Here is a 20,797-nt window from a genome sequence, read left to right as displayed (position 1 = left end):
GGAATCGCGTGCTAGAATTGTGCTTCGTTGTCATCTAGTCAAGGAAGCAGTGCTTCAATCTCGAGCGATCTATTGTCTTAGATGACGAGAACTTCGTTTCAGTACCTACTCATACAATCAGACATATATCAAAACACCATCCTATCTCCTTCCCGTGGTTTGTGCTGCTGATCATGCAACGTCTTGTTGAACAAGATCCTCTTCGTCGTCCAATTCCTCCAAAGGTTGGTCCTCGTCGCCCACCGCGTCAGCACTAGCATCAGCATCGACAACGACTTGCCCGCCCAAAGCTTTGACCTTGGCCTGGGTCATTTCATAGACGTATTGACCGAGATGTTCGACGCCAGTCATTTCAGCGACGTTGGGGACATCGTCGTCGGAGACGGAGCGAGATGCTGGGAACACTTCGCCTGTGGTCAAGACGAGACGATCTGGACGCTTGAAAAGAATGTCCATGGCGGGCTTCATCTCGAAACAGGTCTCGAAGAGCTCGCGGCGACCGAGGATGTAGAGACCCAGTCGCGCTCGTGACAAGGCCACCGTCAGCCGTCGCACGTCTCGGAGGTAGCCGACCGACTTAGTCCGCGTCATCGATACAATGACATAGTCATTCTGCTCGCCTTGGTACTTGTCCACCGTGGTCACCATCTTGGGCAGCCCGAAGAGTCGGTTATTCTTACATCTGTGCGACAGCACATCTGCGATCAGCGCCCGTTGGCCAGCGTACGCCGCAAGAATGGTGATCGACCGCGCTGGGTAACCTAGTAGTCGCATGTATTGATACAGCGCAACCGCATATTCAGCTTCGCCTAAGTTCTGGATGAAGTGTGGCGTGGGTTCCCGTTCTCCTTGGCCTTGATACTCGGGCACGTCGATGAACTGGTACTCGTATCGGAATCCTGCGTTGGCCCGCGAGAATTCTGCCTCGCTCAAGAGATGTGGGAGGTTGCCTAGCTGGTTGTATCGCCATTTGAACAATTCGGCAATCGATGGCCGACATCGCCCTTGTCGGTCCAAGTGAACGGCCGGCACCCCCAGCCGGATCAGTCGGAGGAATAGTGATTGTTCAAAATTGGCATATTCACGCAATGCTAGGTTCTGAATGATCGGAGAATTCTGCAGATGGTCTCCCACAAGTACAATTCGTTTCAGTGGAAGCTCGCCGGTTCGTGCATCTGGGTTCTGCATCGCACAAGGGATGAATGACTCAATCTCAGTGATTTGCGCTGCTTCTTCCATGATCAAGGTATCGTAGCGGAAACCCAAGTCTGCAATTTCGGCTCGTCGCATTGCTGCATGGGTTGAGGTCATGGCGATAACTCTGGCCTCCTTGACAAGAAGGTGGTTGGCTTGGTCGCGATTGCTGCGCAATATCTCAAATGGCCGGATTGACTCGAGCTCGGAGAAGATCTTGTTGATGTGATGTTCGCACCCAGCTGCAACATCTCGAAGTTCCTCGATGGATCCATCCGCAGGAAATAGTGTAGCAACAGGTGCATTGCTGAAATACTTATAGAATGGAAATCCAGCCAGGATATCTTCAGCTCCAGCCTGGTCAGAATTCGCCAAGTCCCAGAAACGCAACCACGCCGGTTTGATATAGACTTGGTTGAAATAATCTGCTGTCTCACAAGACGCACCATGTGCCCCTTCTGCATTGATCGACGCAGCCAACCGATTGACTTCTGCCAAGTAGGTTTGGCGATTCTCAAGGAATGATTCCACACGGCCATATTTACTGTAGGAGGTCTCGGTATCTAGCTCCTCTTCACCGTGGCCCAAGCGAAGTAGGTGACGTGGGTCAATGTCAAGTGCGACAATCTTCTGGAATAGTTGGTTGAGTGCTTGATTGCTGTGCGCAACAAGAAGAATTCTCTCAGATGGGAAGTTGTGATATAAGAGATTGATGATCTGGGTAGCCACATCGGTTTTTCCAGTTCCGGGTGGCCCGACTACAAGGCTGAGACCTGGTTGAGAGCCAGATACGATAGCCTGAACTTGCTTTGGCGTGAAGCGTATTGCGTTCTTTTTCGGTACGTCGACAGGATAGGGTCCAGTGTTGCGAGGCTTGTAAGATGAGACAGAGATGGATACCGATGAGTCTTGTTCCATTTGTTCTCGGCGTCGTTTCTTCGGGTTCTTCGGAAGTTCTGCATTTTCTGGTGTCCCCAATTTGAGAACATAGGGAGGTTGAAGAGGCGCACTGTCGCCTGTGGGGGTTGCAATCATCGTCCCTGGAAAGCTTTCAGACAAGTGCTGCCAGTCGATAAATGTGTCTAGATAGTCGAGCGACTCCAAACGAGCATCCACAGCAGGGTATGTTGCGCTTTTGGCATCGCCATACCCCAAAAACACATCATGAAGCCACGATGGTAATTCTGCCTTTGAGGAAACAAGTTTTCGAATGGTTTCCAGAACTGGCCGGAAATTGTTCTCACGGTTTGATCGCCGTGCAATTACATTGATTGATGCGTAGATGTCCTGCTTGCTCCGGGCCAGGAGCTGCTTGTCGTTCTGAAAGGCAACTGGGTCAAGATCAAGGAGAAGTCGTCTCCGCCGGGGTCTAGAGGCAAATCCATTTGCTTGAATGTCTCGTAGTGGGCGGCTGTTCTCATCCAAGACTTGTACGACTTCGGCTGATCGAAGTCTTGTGAATGGCCTCTGTTGCTCGTCATCGGCTTGAAGGATTTCGTTGGTGAGAGATCGCCTGGTATCGAGCGCTGCCACCGTCAGAAGGAAAACAGTATCATGTTGCTTTAGAGAGTCCCATTCCTTTCTAACATTGTCGTTCAGCCGGCTAACATCGAGAATGACCTCGGCACGGACAAAGCTTGGATTCGTTGAGCCGACCTTTGGTGGCCCGACTTCAATAATAGCGGGCTTGTCTATAGCCATGGCCATCTTTGAAAACCCTTCAAACATGGTCTTCCCAGGTTCACGACTTGGTTTTGCTTTTAGGCGCCTCACAATGCTCTCCATGTCTTTTCGGATCCCATAGTAGGCTTCAGCTTGGTAGAGTTGGAAGGCTTTCCACAAGAAATCGCTAAGAGTCAGATATTGTAGATTTAGCTTCGGAAGAGCAAGGGGTCTGGATCCGTCATAATAGTCATTCCGAAGTAGGGAAGGATCGTATAGGGTTGATTCGGTGGGCAGGACAGAGAACCTAGTTATTAGCTCCTGGAAGTTGCGAGACTTTGAAAATGAGGACAGTAAAGTCTCCAGAAGCACGTTTCGGTCAGCTTTGAGACCGGTAGAGTTGGGATAGCTTGTTCGGAATCCGAGCAATGCACACAGTTGCTGGAGCTCGGTATCGTCGAGGTTGGTGAAGTGAGACTCCAGATCCTTGCGGTTGTCAATTGAACCATAGTTTGACAAGGCCAGTACCTTCAGTTTCCCCTCAAAATGTTGAAATGCCACCTTCTGCAGGCGCGCAAGGGCCTCGTAATGCGACTTACGCATGCCTTCTGGGCCGGCTTCGATGTTCCCAAGGTCGTCGATTGCAAAAGTCTGGAAATGTTCCAAGAGGATACCAAGATCTCGTAATAGAGCGCCCTCCTCTCTAGCGAAAAGGTTTGACTTCCGAATCATCGGCAGGACATTCAAGTCCTGAAACAACGGGTTTGTATAACGACGTGTGGGCAACTGGCTCAACAGGTCGACCAAGAACTCCACGAAGCGTTCGCAATAGACCATATCTAGGGAATTACTCAATTTGGGTGCACTGAGTCGCGCTAAGAAATCAAGAGTTATGGTATATAGCCATGCTCGATCAAATCTTAGACGAGCCTGGGCGTCCGAATCTGCTCCATCATACCTCCGCTGGGCCGCTCTCCAAGCCTTGCGCCGGGCTGGTTGAACGTCCAGTAGCTTTTCTCGTGCAGCGTCATCGTGCAAATTGTGCCAGAGTGCTATTGAGACGAGAGGGGCAGCCTCTTTGCGGACATGGTCATTTTCCAGCGACTGAAAGGCCCCGATAATGAAGTTGAGGAGGGACACTCGGGAGAAGATGGAGAGGGAAGGGTCGAGGCTGAGAGAGAGGACGCGACGGAAGAAACTAGAAAATTGTTCTGGGCGATCGATGAACAGTGACCAGTCCTGTAAGTGGGCGCGTTGTTTGACGTTGAAGAAAACGACGAGGAGAAGGACGTGGTGGTTGGAAGAGTCGAGATCGAAGGTGGGCCAGAGGAATCTCTCGAGGACCTGTAAGTTTTCAAGAGCGACAAGCGACCGAGTGGGAAAGGATTCGTTCTCAAGGGGATCCCATATGGCCGTCTTGATCAGGTCAGGCTTGACCTTTGACGGAATGGTCTTGAGCCAATGCTTCGCCGCAAGTTCCTCCCACTGCGACTGAAGAATTCCTGCGTCTGCGGAAGACGATGACACGTCGCGAGCAGGGGCAAGCGCCGGTCTCAGTTGAAGGCCCATCGTCATGTTGCCGGCTTGGACATGAACGAAGGAGAGATCAGGGTGTCCTGGAACCCTTTCAAAGGCCTTGTGGGTTGGTGTTTTGTAACAGTTTTCCTCTCCTTGTCTTGTCACTTTGTCGTGCTTTCCTCTCCGCAACATCGAAAAAATCTCCGCATGGAAACAGCCACATACACCAGCCACATACATTAGCCACTTCTCACTAGCCACAGTCATCCCCTCAGCCACATCTGGGGATATCGCAGCCTCGTCCCATTTTCATTCACTTTCTGCCTTGTGCTTCGCTTTGTTCAACAGAGAACTGACCATATGTCCTTTGCCACAATGACTGTTACTACGTATCGCCCTCTTATGGCCGTGTAATTCAAAGCAGCTCTCCATCCCCAGAGTCATCGTATTGCCAAATCTCCAACCGAGTCCTGACTTTCCAATGTCATACAGCAGAGCTTCGACATATCCTTCCTCCTCTCATCTGTCATCATGTCTATCAGCGACATCCCCCTCTTTACTACCTACAAGGATCTCCTCGAAGATTCAATAAATTCCCTGAGCGAGATCCATCAAGACATCCTAAATGATACCCCTATCGACAATACAGACGTATCCTCCCTCCTCGAATCAATCCGCTCCCTGCGCCCTTCCCTTGATACAAGCGAGAGTCAAAGCCAGACCAAAGCTGCACCGCCGCACCCCCACAATGCCATTATCGAGTCTGTCGCACGAGATCTGCTAGTCACGGCTGTCGCCACAGTCGAGATCTCGGAGCCGGCATTTGCTTACGTGTGGATTCTGCTTGATATCATCACCATCCTCTCCGACCATGAATTTTGCGATCCTGGCCTTGGGCTATGGTTGATAGAGGACCTCCTGGACACGCAGACAATTGATGGCTGTCGCAAAGTCTTCGACTACCTTGAGTCGCGCCGAGAACGCCTTACTGCGAAGCATTTCAAGACAAAAAGTTTGGTGGTGCTGCGATGCTGCAACGATCTCCTGCGACGCTTGTCTCGCGCCGAAGACACGGTCTTTTGTGGACGAGTGTTTATCTTTCTCTTTCAAAGTTTCCCGCTAGGTGACAAGAGTTCGGTCAACTTGCGAGGGGAGTTCCATGTGGAGAATGTCACTACCTTCGACTCTTCGCCTCAAAAGTCTGAAGATGCCATCAAGCCTATGGATCTTGATCCTACCTCTACCACGGCTCAGCCTGGTTCTCAAACACCTCAACACATCCCTTCCGGCGCGCAGACACCAGTTTCGGCATCACTGTCCCACGATGCAGCTGAGGTCAATGTGAAATCTGCTACGGCTACTGCACGCGGCACACCGGTGCCCAGAGGGATCAAGACGGACCCCAAGCAGGAAGTCCTCCCACCCCCAGACCTCGATGCTCTTTATCCCAGGTTTTGGACCTTGCAGTCCTTTTTCTCTGCGCCAACTCGGCTCTTCGAGCCTGCGAACATGTCTACCTTCAAAGATGGCATAGAGCTCACATTGACCACCTTCAAATCCATCTCCCAGACCAGTGCCCCTACCACAAACCCCACCGACATTAAACGTGGATTGAAGCGGAAACGCACAGATCTGGATCCCTCGAATACTTCATCGACCTTCAATCCGAAATACCTCACAAACCGGGATCTCTTTGATCTCGAGCTGCACGATCCATCATTTCGTCGCCACATTCTAGTTCAAGCTCTGATAATGCTCGATTTTCTTCTTAGCCTCTCATCTACATCTAAGGCTAAATCGGCCAACGACAAATTGACCAACAAGTCGGTGTTGTATGGATTTACCTTGGCGGAAGAGGACGCCAAATGGGCAGTATCGACACGCAGTAGCATTGCATTGTACCTTCAACAAAGTGGTGGGTCAGGCAATGAAGGCAAGTTCTACTATCGGATGGTTGACATGGTTCTGTCGCGAGACAAGAATTGGGTCAGATGGAAGGCCGAGAGCTGTCCGACTATCTCACAGGAAGGGGTTTCAGCCCAGGAGTACGTTCAAGCGAGGGACCATTTGTCGTCACAGGCAGAGAAGTCCAAGGCGGCGTTGACAGCACCGCCAGGCAGTGCTGATCTCGCATTCTTGTCCAAGCATGAACCGTTAGAAGCACTGAAACATCCGAGCAAACGACGGAAGTTGCCCACGCTAGACGATTACTACAAAGGAATTCAGACCGACGAATTGGATTTGGATTTCGCCATGGACGACGACGAGAAGAATGAGATTGAGGAGAGAAAGGCAGGCAAGGTATGGAGAGCTCTGCGAGCCAGTGGCAGGCGTTTTGTACTCTGTGAAAAGATCCAATACGGGACCAAACTTGACGCTCTCGTAAAGCCAGACGTTGAAGACGAGGCCGCGGCGGTGACAGAGCCCAAGAACGAAGATGTGGACGCTCAATCATCTGCGGAAGCTGAGCAAAAGCAAACAAACGGGAATCACGACGAAATGGAAACAGCCAACTCCATCACAGGCAAAGCTGCCGCGGCTGATATGGATGTGGATGTCAAAGACGAACTTGAAACCGAATCCAAAGACGAGGCAGATGCTCTCAATATGTCTACCAAAGATGAAGAGGGCGGTGGAGAACCACAACAAGATAATGTGCAGGATAACGACTCCAAGGGTGTAACAGACGTTGACGCAGAGATGGTGGATGTGCCCGCTAATTTGGAGGAAGATGGGGATGGCAATGTGAGATCCGAGAATACAGGGCGAGAGGGCTCGCACGAATCTGGTGAAGCTGAGGGGTGATGATATAAAAGTGTAGTAACCATGATTCCAATCGCAGAGACATAGACTCGATACCCAGACACGTGATTTGGATTGAGACTGGAGTGCAAATAGAGAAGTGGCAGAGTTCGAATCTCTCAAGTGCCTAGTCTTGCCAATTCTGCCGTGCCCACACCGTCAAGCCGTGGCCAGGAACAAAGAACTTGACTTGTGACAGCCACATGCAACCGGCGTACCAGACCATTGACGGAAGCAAGGGTTTGATTGAAGCGCGTAAAGAAGAGCACGTTTGTACAATAAAGTTTGCTCACACCCCATGGCTATCAAAAATGTCTACTCCGTAAGATGTCAGATAAAGTCAAAGATTGTTGAAAAGAGGCGAGGCTTCCGAGGCTGCGATCGGAGCAGCGACCCGCGTGCCAATGATGGAGATAGAGATGGAGATGGATGGAGATGGAGGTGGACCGAAGAGGTCAGGAACCGAAGAAGCGTCGAAGCCAGGCGGGAACCGAGGGGAGGATGGAGCAATCAAGCGATTCCTTTTGATTGATTGGGGCGTGGTGATGGGGGCAATTCAGTAGGCATCATTAGGCCATCAGAACACCTGGAAAACCAAGGAACCAGGCAACTTAGGGTAGGAAAAGTGGGCGTGATCGAGGCTAGCATTGGAGCCACATGGTTCCACGTTTGCAGTCACCGCCGATTCGTCCAGAGCTGATAGAGAACAATGAGAACCCAAGTCAGTACGAGCGACCAGATAAAAGTGGCCGAACCAACCTAGAATAACTAGAACAGAAGCGCTCCAAGGCTCCAGGGCACCTAGGGATACCCTTCAGCCCTTTCGCTCAAATCCTAGCCTCACCTGCACATCTCGTGACGGGCCAATGGTGCACACGTTGCATGGGCAGAACTACTCCGTAATGGCCGACCAATCGATGATGGGCGACTCTCATTTCCAACGGCCAGGTCCTGGCCGGACAATGTCACACCGGGGTGGAGTCAACAGTTGGGATTGGAGCTAGAAACTCATATTGCCTTCATAGAAGGTTGAGGCGTGGTCCAGGTACCCAGGAATCAATGGTCGCAAAGGGATAAGTGCGGGGTAAGGCTAGACTAGTACAGGAAGGCCCGAACTTGGCTCATGCATGAGGTTTCAGCGTGTTCACGCACCGCCGCTGCTGGCCATTGCCCATGCGAGCACCATGGCTGGTGTTGGTAGTGGGTGGCAGCGTGAACCGGCAATTGTCAATCGAAAAAAGAATGACCGAGGTTGACTTTGACATGACCTTTTTCTCGGGGGAGCTTCTCGTACACCTTGGGTGCGGGTGTAAGACGGCACAAAGGCTGTGCAACGGCCATGCAACCCCCTCTGGAGAATTCTTTCTTTTGAAAGTCCGGGAGACTGGAAAAGTGACAAGTCTGTTGGTGAGTAATAAAAATCTTGCTGTGATTGGGTGGCAATCTGATCAGCTCGAGCAACACATGTGGAGTCAACGGCGAATCATGATCAACATGGACATTTGGATCAGGCTGTAGGGAACAAGGCTTTGTGAGCCTTGCTTCTCTGTAGAGTCGGTCTATCATCATCCAACTGTTGCTTTGAAGGGCACTGGTTTGTGCGATGGTGATGATGGTGGTGATAAGCAAAAGGCGGTCACCACTTCTCTACACGTATTATAAGAGGATGAATAGTCATCCACAAGTAGTACGTTCCTTGGGTTGTTGCTAGAGAGGCTGGCACGCCCGGCGGTCTTAGCCGAGCAAGTGCCTACTTAGGTACCTCAAGGCTCCTGCTCAGGTACACCACTGTGACCAGCAATACGATACTCTACAGCTGCACAATATTACCTACCTAAGTAGTAATAAGCACGTTTCCGTGCCCTCAAAACGCTGATGGCCGAGGCTTCTCCTCAGTCAGCAACCGAACAGTCCAGTTGCTTGGTTCCCGATGACACCAACAGAAACAATGGCGGTAGATTGTGAACGGATACGGAAGTGGTGACACGTTGCCGCCAAATGGAAATTCGCATGCTCGACTGCTGTAATTGGCTTTTTCTCCATTCCCATCCTTGGTATCTCTCCATCCCAGCGGCTTGAACTACATAGGTGGAGGCACGATACTGCGAGTACGCGTAGTCATGGAGTCGCCAGGCTTTACAGGAGCCTTGCCAAAGTTCCTGGTGCGTGGCCAGAGTGGGTGAGGGAGTACGGAGTATGTACGGAGTAGCTCTGTGGGCTCCTCGGGCCCCCCGGGCGCCCAAATCGTCGCGGGTGGACCTCCACTGGCCAGATCAGAGGATCAGCCAAACTCTATGTCCACGCTGCTGATTTTGGCAGCCTCGGCAGATCTTAACTGGATGCGGCCACCACCGCAGCGCCCCCCTCGGGCCCCCTCAGGCTGTCGTTGTGTTCTCGCCCTGCCACTGTCTTCCATCTTCTCACCCTTGCAGGCCCACAGCCTTCCAGTCACCACTCCCTCGAGTCCATCTGCCTCCAGTCATCGACCCAATCTAAATCCCACCATAGGTGATAGCAGCCCAGGTTGCGATCCGCCGGTCACAACAGATTTAGGGTTCAAGGAGGAGGAGGAGACTGACGATGAATATGACACACAACTACTACTGGCGTCATGAGGGTGCACTCGATTGTAACAGCGGAGCGATGGATGTCGAGTGTGCACAGATCGAGAGAACTATGGCCCGTTTGTTCAGTTCATGATGCCATCCACGCCTTGCAGGAGCTGGCCACCTGCTTCTGCTTATCGGAAGAGTGGTGCTGAGCCTGGTGGTCAAAGCGAGCCAAACGCAATGCTAGGTGCAAAAGTTAGCCTCTGGTAGCCTCTGGTAGCCTCAGTAGCCTCCGCAGCCTCCACCGAGCTACCGAACTGCCACCCATCATTTGACATTCACCATTGCCCTTGTCAGTGACTGGACCAATGCCAGGTTAGCTTGTCACCCTGTGTAGTCAACGACCACATTGCCAGAGTCAAGCCTGGAGAACCTCGCAGCCTTACTACCGGCTAAAAGCCTCGCCTCGTCAACTCACCCAGACGCAGACGCAGACGCACCACACGCACTACGCACTACTCAGAAGTGGCAGAGAGATAGACTACTGACAACCGTCCCAGAACTCGCAGCACAGCCCGACGCCCCTCATCTCGCTCCTCCTCCCTCCTCTTCTTTCTTGCACACTCCCCCCAATTAAACACCCACGACACCCAACTCACCTTCAATCCCGTATTCCATCTGTTTCTCCTTCACAAAAATCTTATCGCCTCGTCCACTCACGGCTAGTTTCCTGCCTGCGTCTACTCTTTTTGAGCCGTGCGGCCGAACCTGCAGCACAGTCCTCAAGTCAGAGCCTTCTCTCCCCTCCATCTCTTTCCTTTTCTCTTTCCTACCTCACTCGCCTCGCTCGCCTCACTACTCACCAGACATCACTACCTTGGCACTCAACTCACTCCTTCAAATTCTGCCGTCTCGCATCAACAGTCAACTCTTTCAACAAGTTCTAGATCACTTGCGCAACAGGACAGGTGCCCGAAATCATGAGAAAACCCAGTTGTTGATTGGTATCGACGTTGATCTTGTGCAAAGCCTTGTGTCGCCTCGTCTCGCCACATCACAAGGCCCCAGACCCTGCGGCGCACTATTGCTGGGTGTCCATTCTCGGTCAACTCCGCCCGCCCACCCATCACCCGCGCTCCCCACGCCACACTTCACCCACCACAACACAACCTCGCCCTTCTACCACTTGGACCTTACTTCTAGCTCTAGCACCTAACAGCCGAAGCCAACATCCTCGTCATGGCCACCGAAACAAACATCAACATCAGTGCCTCTTCTTTACGAGGAAGTCCGTCGGATCGCATCATCAAGCCTCGCCCCCGCAAAGACTCACTGCAGTCCATCTCGGGCTCCGACACTCACCCGGGCCGTGTAGTCAAGCCTCGCGCTCGAAAATCTCCGGGATCTGGTGCCAAAAGATCCGAACCCGCCAAACGCAAGTTCATCTGCTCATTCTCGCACTATGGCTGTGATGTCGCATTGAGTTCCAAAAATGAATGGAAACGTCACGTCTCCATCCAGCACTTGCAACTGGGATTCTATCGTTGCGACGTCGGCTCTTGTAACCCCGATCTCAACCCCAACGTCCCTGGCCATAAACGGGTTTACAATGACTTCAATCGTAAGGATCTCTTTACTCAGCATCACCGACGAATGCACAAGCCCGAGTCCGGACCCGGCTCTGCAACTTTTTCGCCCACCAACGCTGACCCCAAGGATTGGCGACAATTCGAGGACAGTCTCGAGGATGTGAGAACCCGTTGTTGGGTGGAGAAGCGTAAGCCACCGCAGAGGAGTACTTGTGGCTTCTGTGGCAGAGTTTTCGAAGGAGAAGGCAGTTGGAATGAACGCATGGAACACGTGGGTGGTCATTTCTCACGTGACATTGTCGAGGCTAAGGAAGAGCGCGAGGATGAGGACCTCACCAACTGGGCAGTACAGGAGAACATCATCAAGGAGGGTCCAGGTGGCCGACATGTGCTCGTCGACCAGCCTCCTGTATCTGGTGACCGATCCTACATGGGCAGAGATCGCGACACCGCCATGACTGATGCACCCACTTCGGATTCTGCCTCCCGCGATCCAGAGCAGTCACCGTCGTTGAGCGCATCCTCACGAAAGCGCGAATCCGAAGCTGGTGACTACTATGGAAAACCGGACAGTCCGCGTGAATCGCGCCGCCTCAGTAGTGCTCTCTCCAGCAACGGCACCCCACGCCCAGCGTCGATCCACCAGCAAGCTCCCAGCTTGACCGCTGGGTTAGCTCTGGCTGCAGCTCAGGCAAACTCGATCAGCACTCCCGTGCTGGCCCCAGCGCCATCTCCGCGGTCAGGTCAAACCCCAAGCTCACCTCCAGAACGACGCGGATATAACCTCGCGCCGCCACCTCTACAAGGGGCCAAGCTACCCTCATCACCCCCAGGTCAAGCCGAGGCTGGGAGCGGTGACCGACTCGAGGATCTCATTAATCAATTGATCAAGCCGAAACCGCCGAAAACACATCGTCGCTTGACTTGGAAATGCGTAAGTTGGACCCCCATCATGATCGGCTTGGTTGAGTGCTAGTGACGTACTGACAACCGCTCGCAGGACTGTGCTTTGGAAATGTCGGTCAACATTGATGAGGCCAACCAACAGGCCATTGCCAGCCTTCAGGATATCAGCATCATCTGCAGCAAGACCTCAAACCCCTACTTGAAGGTCAGCAAAGCCGGCAACTTTCAGGTGGTGGCGTGTGACGAGCTTGCAAGCTATATCTGGAACAACTCAAAGCAGCCTGTGGAAAAACACAACCCTCCGACTGAAGTAACCGTGCCTTGAAGACTTTCTACTTGTCGAGTTTCACATTGGGGATCGGCGGATTTGGGTTTGACGTTGAGTCGACGTGGGCTATGTGCACTTTTTACATTACGATCGACTTGTATGCAGCGCCATTACGACGGCTGCACATGTGCCTGGTGGAGGACCAGGCATCCCTGAGTGAAAGCAAGGGAGATTTCTATGGAGCTCAATGCGAGAACGGAGTGCCTCAGGGCAACGAACACCACCGACAACAGGGTATTATGCATGACATCAAAAGTTTCTAGGGAGGACACTCATCACTTGATTTGCAGTCATTGTATTGAGTAGGCAATTAGAACCACGGTTAGCATGATGATTGCTCAACACAGTGGCAGCAACAGGAAATCTATGCACGTGATGAAACACAACGTGACTTGATTCTGGTAAACGTCCATTGGACACAGGCTTTTTATTCATTGTTACAAATTATTTGTATAATCATAGCACTCGCAGCATTCGATCTACTCTGGGCGTGGCGTGTTTGATGCATGTTTTTATTAAATAAGGGCCCCTAGGAGCCTTGCGAATCGCCTGTGTCCAAATGGCGTGGTGACTGGTGGCCGAGAATTCACGTCCCTGGCGAGATTTTCTGCCTTGCATGGGAGACTGACTTCGCCCAACAACTCAAAACCATCCATTTCAACACGTTCTCAACCCTCATGCTTGCGTCTTGTCCGCCCACGGCCGTTATCGCCCACAGATGTCGCAGAGCCCAGGTCAGACTGCCCACGCAAGCTCTGACAATAACGTACGGAGTAGTCATTCATGCGAGTCTTATTGTTCTGTCTATGCTGCCTGTGTCTATCTGATCCATTCCACTCTTCAGACTCTGTCAGTCAACAAATCCTGCCACCAGAAATTTGTGACATTTTCGAGAACAACGTCTTCACTCCAGTTTCCCATTTTCCTTATGGCCAATGTTGCTCCCGCGAGCATCTCAACGCATTGGCAATAGTCAATCATTTGACTGAGGTCGACTTCTTGACTTGCTATGTCCTCGCAAGATACTGCTCTCCACAACGATTGGCCTCCCCGGACTCTCCCAAACAGGCCCAGCATAGACTCTTCAAGCCTCGAGTCAGAATTCGCCAGCATACACATTTCTCACTGCCCTCTGCCTCCCACACCAATTTCATCACGTCCCACAAGTGAGAGGAGCAAATCTTCTGTCTCTACAACCGCCGATCACGCGGTTCACGTGCCCCTCCGTCGACCTGTTCATATGTAAGTCATTTCCTCGCCCGCCTGCTTCCAGTGCCCAGCAACCCTGTCATTTTACGTGCACAAGAGCGATCACTATGAGTGTGGTCTTTTTGATTCGCACCGGATGATAACTTTGTCGCGCGGTTTTCAGAGCGTTCAGCAAAGGCAGCAAGCTGTTCAAATTAAAATACCAAATCCTTACACTGCAAAAGGACGGCTTGGGAAATCTGAAGAGAATTGAATTAATTGATGACGAGGGTTTGCAATCTACTTCTGTCCACTGCTGTCGGTCTCAAGCCTATGTTGAGCATGAAGTAATTTGGATCTAACTGCAACAGTTCCTGGTACCAAAGTACCGATCCCCCACTTGGAGCAACCCATCACATCGAATCAGCCTCATATCTCTCGAGTGTCATTCCTGGAAGAACAAACTCTACAAATTGGATCAGCGTTGTTCCAGGCCCAACCACACTATAGTTTTGAGACGTGGGAGGGTGAGTTCTGTCGCCACATTCCTGACTTCATGAGTATGTGCGTGTCAAGCCTGACATCAAGCAGATTGCATTTGTTTCCAGGAAAAGTTACTTGACAAACAGATCATTCTCACCGCGGGAATTGCAGAAGCTAGGTCGAAAGGACGTGGTGAAGAATGCATTAGCCAGAACCTGAGGATCCTGCGAGCACGCAATGGCCAACAGACGATTGTGTTTTTTGCAAATTCACAGCGAAGAGAGAAGAAAAGATATATCTCGGTGCCTCGTACGTGCCGGCTAATACTTTGGCTAGGTCATCACAGCCTGACTGACAATGCTTTGTAGTTGACTGCATCGAACGGCTTGAACAGAGCAAGAAGCATGGACGGCCTATTGGAATGAACTTACGCCCAAACTTTGACTTGTTGGCGCAAATGAAGTCACTGACTATTTGGTTTCTGGATGGAGACGGTGAGTTGTTCTTTCTTCCCTGTGGCTTGAGTCATGACATGGTCAATGGCTAATCTGACATGGGCGCTCTCCAGATCAAAAACGGTTCTTTGGACTGCTGTGTCATGGAGTTGGCTATCAAGGATAATGCATGGAATGATGATATGAAGGATCGAACTGAAGAGTAGATACCCCTAAGCGTGGACGTGACCTAGCAACATGTAGTTTTGTGTATTGGTGTATTCGATCCAGGCTTTGCAATCCCTATGAATGGGCAATATATATATAATCCCTAAACCGTCGTCGCTTAGGGCTATTTCGCCAGATTAGCGACCATTTAGTCAACTCGCTACCTCATTCGCTTTCTTCTACTCTCTTCTACTCCCTTCCTCCCTATTGCGCTCCTCTTTTACTCCTTTCTACTCACTTACGGCTCTAGCCCGCTCCTGGCGTACTCCCTCTCACTGACGGACTGTATTTGACCCCGGTGGGTGAACCTCAGGAAATATCGACACGAACATCTCGTGCCAGTGAATGCCGCCAGGCACTGTGTTGTGAAGCTCGTCTTCTCTATCTAGCTATCTCAAGGAGGAGAGAAACGAACTCAACCCTTGGAGTATGATCCGGCCCCTGGCTAGTTCCGATTGTCGATGCACTTGGTGGCATGAACAGCCTCAACGTGTGCAGACAGGGGAAAGTCTACTTCTGGAAAGACGTGAGCCAGTGTTCGGGATTTTGATGCTTGCTGGTCCTTTTTGTTGGGCTGTATATATAGGTAGATGGCACTTTACTCTTTTAGCTGCTTGAAACACACTCGATTATATACCAAACTTGGCAGGTTAGCAGAAAGTTAGGATTGTGTAGCGGAGGACCTAGGGTATTCTCGATCATGTACTCGTTTTGCAGCGGTGCCATTGTGGCCGAATCCTGATGCTCCGTCACGTGCCAGATTAATGCGGTCTCGCTCCCTTTGCTGAACGAAAATGGCGAGGGACGAAACACAGATCGGGGTGTATATTATATATATCTATACATATGTATGGATTTGTTTACACGGTAGCCTCATGGCTAAATTTGTCGAGAACACCAGCAACTCGACGAGAAGAATGGCCTACCTAATTAGGTACTTGTCTCAGGTTTGGTGAATGTGCTAATGCCAAGGCTATGGCCCAAGAATGAGGCAGATGCTCATCATTCCTGCACCTGTCATTAGATCAACTACAACAAAGCACATTATTTTTAATCCTAGGACATCAACTCCATGTTAGCAATCATCCCATGCTTTATCAATCACATTCATCCCCCACGCTATCAAGCGTAACACAAGACGTCAAGGAAAATTCTTCGACGACCAGGCATGCCTAGGCAAAAAGTCTTCGGAAGGTTAGTGTGCCTCCAGCCTGGTGCGAGGCTCACACTATCGTGACTGTCTCCCTACAAGCCTTGATCTTTCCTCGTGCACGTGGGTGCAACCACGCAATCTCAATGGATGCCTCACGCACCGCACCTTCCATTTCTTCCATTGCCCCCCCTCCCCTGCACCTGCTCCAGAACACTTGTGACCCTCAAGCACTTTTCCCACTTTTCTCACCGTCCTGCGTCTGGAGCCTGGCTTCTGTTCGACAACCAAGCACTCAGTAAGCTCCTGGTCTGAGACCTTTGTCTGATTCTGCTCGGATCGATCTCTACAATGGCGCTCGGTGGAACCACCAACATGGCACCCACCAGGGACCAGACTGGTGAGCCTGCATCCTTAGCCTGGCTTCTAGCAGTGCATCCCAGGCACTTATATGCCTTTTGCCTCGTCCGACCTCTACCGTCATTCTAGGCTTGATGCTCTCACTCTATCCCCCCTACAAGCTCTCCAGCCTCGTTCCAACAACTTCAAAGAGACCCTCACCCCGTCGTCAGTCTCTCGTTCATCCATTCTCTCGAGACACCCCTGCACTGCAGCCATTTTTCTGACTGCTCACCGAGATGGAACGATAATCCATGAGCAATAACCGTCAAATCTTCCAACATCCCTACCCCAGTTATCGAACCGCAGACAAGCCTCATCATGGGTCGATTTGAGATGACTCGCTGGCGTGGTCGACTGTATGCGACAGACCGTGCACGGGATTTCGACCACGAACGGGTATGGCTATCCTATATTGGCCTTCACACAATATAAGATTGTGCTAAACTCTGTCAGGACCGACACGTTCGAGTTCGCCAGATCTACGAGACTATTGACCGACAGCCCTATCAGTGGGTGGTCGTTCTCGTTGCTGGCGTCGGCTTTTTGCTCGATGGTTTCTCAGTTGGTTCAATTCCATATCATCTCACACCCACCACGCTAACTCAATTAATAGCTCTTTGCCGGCAATATCGCATTGCCCATGATTGCTTACGTCTATTGGCAGGACGAAGTCTCTTCTTTCCGCCTAACTTGTATCAACATTGCAACCCTTACTGGCACCCTCATCGGTCAAGTCCTCTTTGGATTTTTGGCTGATAAGAAGGGTCGGAAGCAAATGTATGGTATCGAGCTGGTCCTTCTTATTGGAGCAACCCTCGGCGTTGTCATGAGCTCCACGGGACACGACGGCAGCATGAGTGTTTACGCCTGGCTCATCTGGTGGAGAATCATCGTTGGCATTGGCGTGGGCGCTGATTATCCATTGAGCGCAGTCATCGCCGCCGAGTAAGTTGAAGATTTCCACCTTTATATCAGGCCGAGTTGACAAAGGATAGGTTTGCACCAAAAAACCACAGAGCAAGGATGATGGCCACAGTCTTTTTCATGCAACCACTTGGACAAATAGCCGGGAACCTGGTCTCCCTTATTGTTGTTAGTATCTCTCGAAGGTCAAGCGAGGAGAATGTGAGTAGATCCGTCGACATGATGTGGCGTTGGATCATTGGCCTGGGCGTTGTCCCTGGTGTCATTGCCCTTGTCTTTCGCTTCGCTATACCTGAGACACCCCGCTTTATTCTCGACATCGAAGACGATCCCGTCAAGGCCGAATTCGATGCCACACAACTGTTCGGGGATCCTTCCATCGACAGTGAAACAGAGACCAGCACTTGGTACGATTCACATGCCAGCTCAGATGTCTCGACACATCAGGGAGCTCACATCAATCCTGACGAGATTAACCTAGACTGGGTCATCACTGCCGCACGACCTACAACTTTGAACTCGTCGTGGGCTTTATCTCGAGCGGACATCAAGCAGTATTTCTGGGTGGAAGGAAACTGGAGAACTCTTTTTGCTACTTCAATGTCATGGCTTCTCCTAGACTTTGGGTTTTATGGAATTGGTCTTTCCAGCCCACAGTTTCTAGCCAAAACGTGGGGGACATTGGCAATCACGGCTCCGTCACCACCCTGGATGACCGATCCGGACAAGGACATATACGAGACGTTCTTCGACACCTCAGTCCATGCGCTAGTTATACTCAACACGGGCAGTTTTGTGGGAGGAGTCTTATGGATCACCCTTTCCAATCGCCTCAACAGAGTCAGTCTCCAAAAGTACGGATTCCTGGTGCTAGCGGCACTCTTCATTGCACTGGGGACGGTTTTCATCACAGTCCAGCAAGAGGGTGCTCTCGCAATTAGTCTGTACATCCTCGGCCAAATTGCTTTCAACTTTGGGCCGAATTCCACCACATACATCATTCCTGCCGAACTCTTCCCGACGCGATATCGAGCTACTTGTCATGGCATCAGTGCCGGAGCAGGAAAATTAGGATCAATCTTGGTCCAAGTCTTTTCTGCATATTACAAGTTCGGCTCGTCCTCGCCCGGTGATGCCCAGACCAAACGCTATGGCACCATTTTGGTTGTTTTCAGCATCTGCATGATTCTAGGTGCCGTAGTCACCCATTTCTGGATCCCCGAGGTACAAGAAAACACCAAACGAGGCCAGATCCTAGCGGGAAAGGCAAAGAGTTTGGAAGAGTTGGCTTTGGGAAGATGGGGACTAAAAAGCCAGTCAGTTGTGAGAAGCCGGCCAAGGACAAGCATCGATGGCTTATAGTACCTGTCTCCTAAGGTCAACATCTGTCCCTTACCATTGCTGTGTACTAATATTGAAAAGCAATCACCTTGCAACTCTTGGAGGCACATGTCTGCCCTGCCGCTCTGAGAAGCTTTTGTGTCTTCTGGGTTCTCATGATATCTGAATATTGAGAGCAGCCTAACATTGGTTTTCACATGGCATGAGTTCTCCATACGAGTTCACTTCCGATATTGATCATCCTCTGTCTAGAGTCTTCGCCGTCCAGACTTCACGACTGCTAACTGTCTCACAGAGACTTCAGAACTAGCGATAAATGACATGTTCCCACATGCTCCGTTCTTTGTAGAAGAGCAGAACCAGGGTCATCATCGCCAAACAAGTTGCATTGCTCCCCATCTGTCATATGCTCGATCTTCCTCGTGTCTTTTCTTCACTTCACTCCAGCTATTTCTCTTTTTTTATCCTTGGATATCACATGCTGCTTCCCTTCCTCACTGGATATAAGAACGACCTTCTGCCTCCTCCACGCCTCCAACTTTCTTCACTTCTCTCTTTCTCTCAAAAACTTATCTCAGCCGATGTTTAACGTTCTCTTCTGCCAGTTCCTCCCACCGAATCTCTGTCTTCTCTCTTTCATTCTTTGATCTCGCACTTTCTCGCGGACGAGTGCTGATCATCTACTTTTCAATATTTCAGAACTTTGACCCTTTGTCCAAGCCACACTCCTCGCAAGGGTGTCTCCTCTCCCTTCTCGCCGCGTTTCCTACCTCTTCCTTCGCTATCGAGTCCTTCTCAGGCATTCTTCTCACACCAATCAATTTCTTTGATGATCTCTGTTTGTTTCACACGACCTTGATCTCCCAGTCTCTGTTCGAACTTTCCCTACGGTACTACCCATTCTGGTTCTGTCAATCTGGATCTCCTCGGTCAACCTAGATCGGACACACCGATCCATCAGCCGCTACAGTAACATCCACATACACCCTTTACTTCGTGGAAGTCATTGAATCATCATGTCTTTCGAATCTCTCGGCAAGTCTGCTGGTCCAGGTGATGGTTTCATGGAGATCTCACCACCCAGATACATGGTGTCCCAGAACTCTGCCCTGCTACAGAATCGGCTTCGTCAGTCAAATCCACTGAAAAGCAATGCTTATCAGCAAGCTGTCCAACGCCAACATTGTCTGGCGATTGATCTTTTGGCTGTGGTCAAACTTTTCCCAAATGGCCCCAAACGTAAGAGAATGGAGAAATCCATCAGCTACATCCTGACGCCTATCCTGGATCAGAATGTCAAAATCGCCCTCTCGGGCCCAGCTGGCGTTGGGAAGAGTACCCTAGTCAACGCCCTATGTGGGGACACATATATTACCAAGACGGGGGGAAGTGGCGCTGCAGTCACAAATATCGTCCAGGAGATCAAGCAACGGGCACCTGATGAAAATGCTCCATATACCGTTGAGTGCACATATCATACAGAGCATGAAGTCAGAAATTTGCTCGAGAATATCCTAGACGACTATCGCAGATTCGATCTTGACAAGATTGATGAGCAAGACGAAGACTACAAACCGGCCTTAGAAAACCACAACAACTCCAGAGCAATTCTTGAGACCCTTTTCGAGGATTTGCTGGAGTTCAACTTGGATGACTTGATGTACGGAGAACGCGACATCAGCCGCAATGACGCGGTCGAAAGAATGTTTCACTGGTTCGACATGCTCCCTGGAGGCATACAAGGTGGTGAAGGACACTTCCGGGAAATCTTTGAATCAGGAAATTCTTGCAGAGATGCGGTGGTCAAGATACAAACCCATCCCCGATGGCCATTCACGCACACGCTTAGTGTTGCGATTGACTCAGAAGTCCTCCGAGACGGCCTCATCATCGGCGATGTCCCTGGATCTCTTGACACCAACTATCTTCGAGCCAAAGCCGCTCGTGAGTATATCGGTACAGCAGACGAAATCTGGCTGGTGGCAAACATTACCCGTGCCATTACCAACCTTGATATCAGAACCATTATTGACCAATACTACCCTGAAACCCGCAATACTCAAGCATCGGACGTGGGGAAATGCTCAAAGCCTAAGATC

The 20,797-nt window shown here is 50.9% G+C and overlaps 4 protein-coding genes across 4 annotated transcripts; 3 read left to right on the top strand and 1 right to left on the bottom strand.

Moving 5' to 3' along the window:
* Positions 1-32: 32 nt before the first annotated feature.
* On the bottom strand, positions 33-4,514 carry PV10_02427 (uncharacterized protein). Its single transcript, XM_016366739.1, has one exon. The coding sequence runs from the start codon at positions 4,429-4,431 to the stop codon at positions 172-174; it is 4,260 nt and encodes a 1,419-aa protein (XP_016226257.1). The 5' UTR covers positions 4,432-4,514; the 3' UTR covers positions 33-171.
* Positions 4,515-4,716: 202 nt separating this feature from the next.
* On the top strand, positions 4,717-7,246 carry PV10_02426 (uncharacterized protein). The gene has a single exon (XM_016366738.1). It carries the CDS (start codon positions 4,906-4,908, stop codon positions 7,177-7,179), a length of 2,274 nt encoding a protein of 757 aa, XP_016226256.1. The 5' UTR covers positions 4,717-4,905; the 3' UTR covers positions 7,180-7,246.
* A 3,150-nt stretch (positions 7,247-10,396) lies between these two features.
* On the top strand, positions 10,397-12,950 carry PV10_02425 (uncharacterized protein). Its single transcript, XM_016366737.1, has 2 exons — positions 10,397-12,248; positions 12,315-12,950. The coding sequence occupies exons 1-2, from the start codon at positions 10,965-10,967 to the stop codon at positions 12,543-12,545; spliced, it is 1,515 nt and encodes a 504-aa protein (XP_016226255.1). The 5' UTR covers positions 10,397-10,964; the 3' UTR covers positions 12,546-12,950.
* Positions 12,951-16,751: 3,801 nt separating this feature from the next.
* PV10_02424 (uncharacterized protein) lies at positions 16,752-19,008 on the top strand (the record flags this gene model as incomplete). Its single annotated transcript, XM_016366736.1, has 5 exons — positions 16,752-16,829; positions 16,887-16,994; positions 17,047-17,378; positions 17,429-18,680; positions 18,994-19,008. The coding sequence occupies 5 exons, from the start codon at positions 16,752-16,754 to the stop codon at positions 19,006-19,008; spliced, it is 1,785 nt and encodes a 594-aa protein (XP_016226254.1).
* Positions 19,009-20,797: the final 1,789 nt, after the last annotated feature.

The sequence above is a fragment of the Exophiala mesophila genome (assembly GCF_000836275.1).
Source record: "Exophiala mesophila strain CBS 40295 unplaced genomic scaffold supercont1.2, whole genome shotgun sequence".
Lineage (NCBI taxonomy): Eukaryota > Fungi > Ascomycota > Eurotiomycetes > Chaetothyriales > Herpotrichiellaceae > Exophiala > Exophiala mesophila.
The sequence above is the reverse complement of the archived record's forward strand: the minus strand, read 5'-3'. Positions and strand labels throughout refer to the sequence as shown.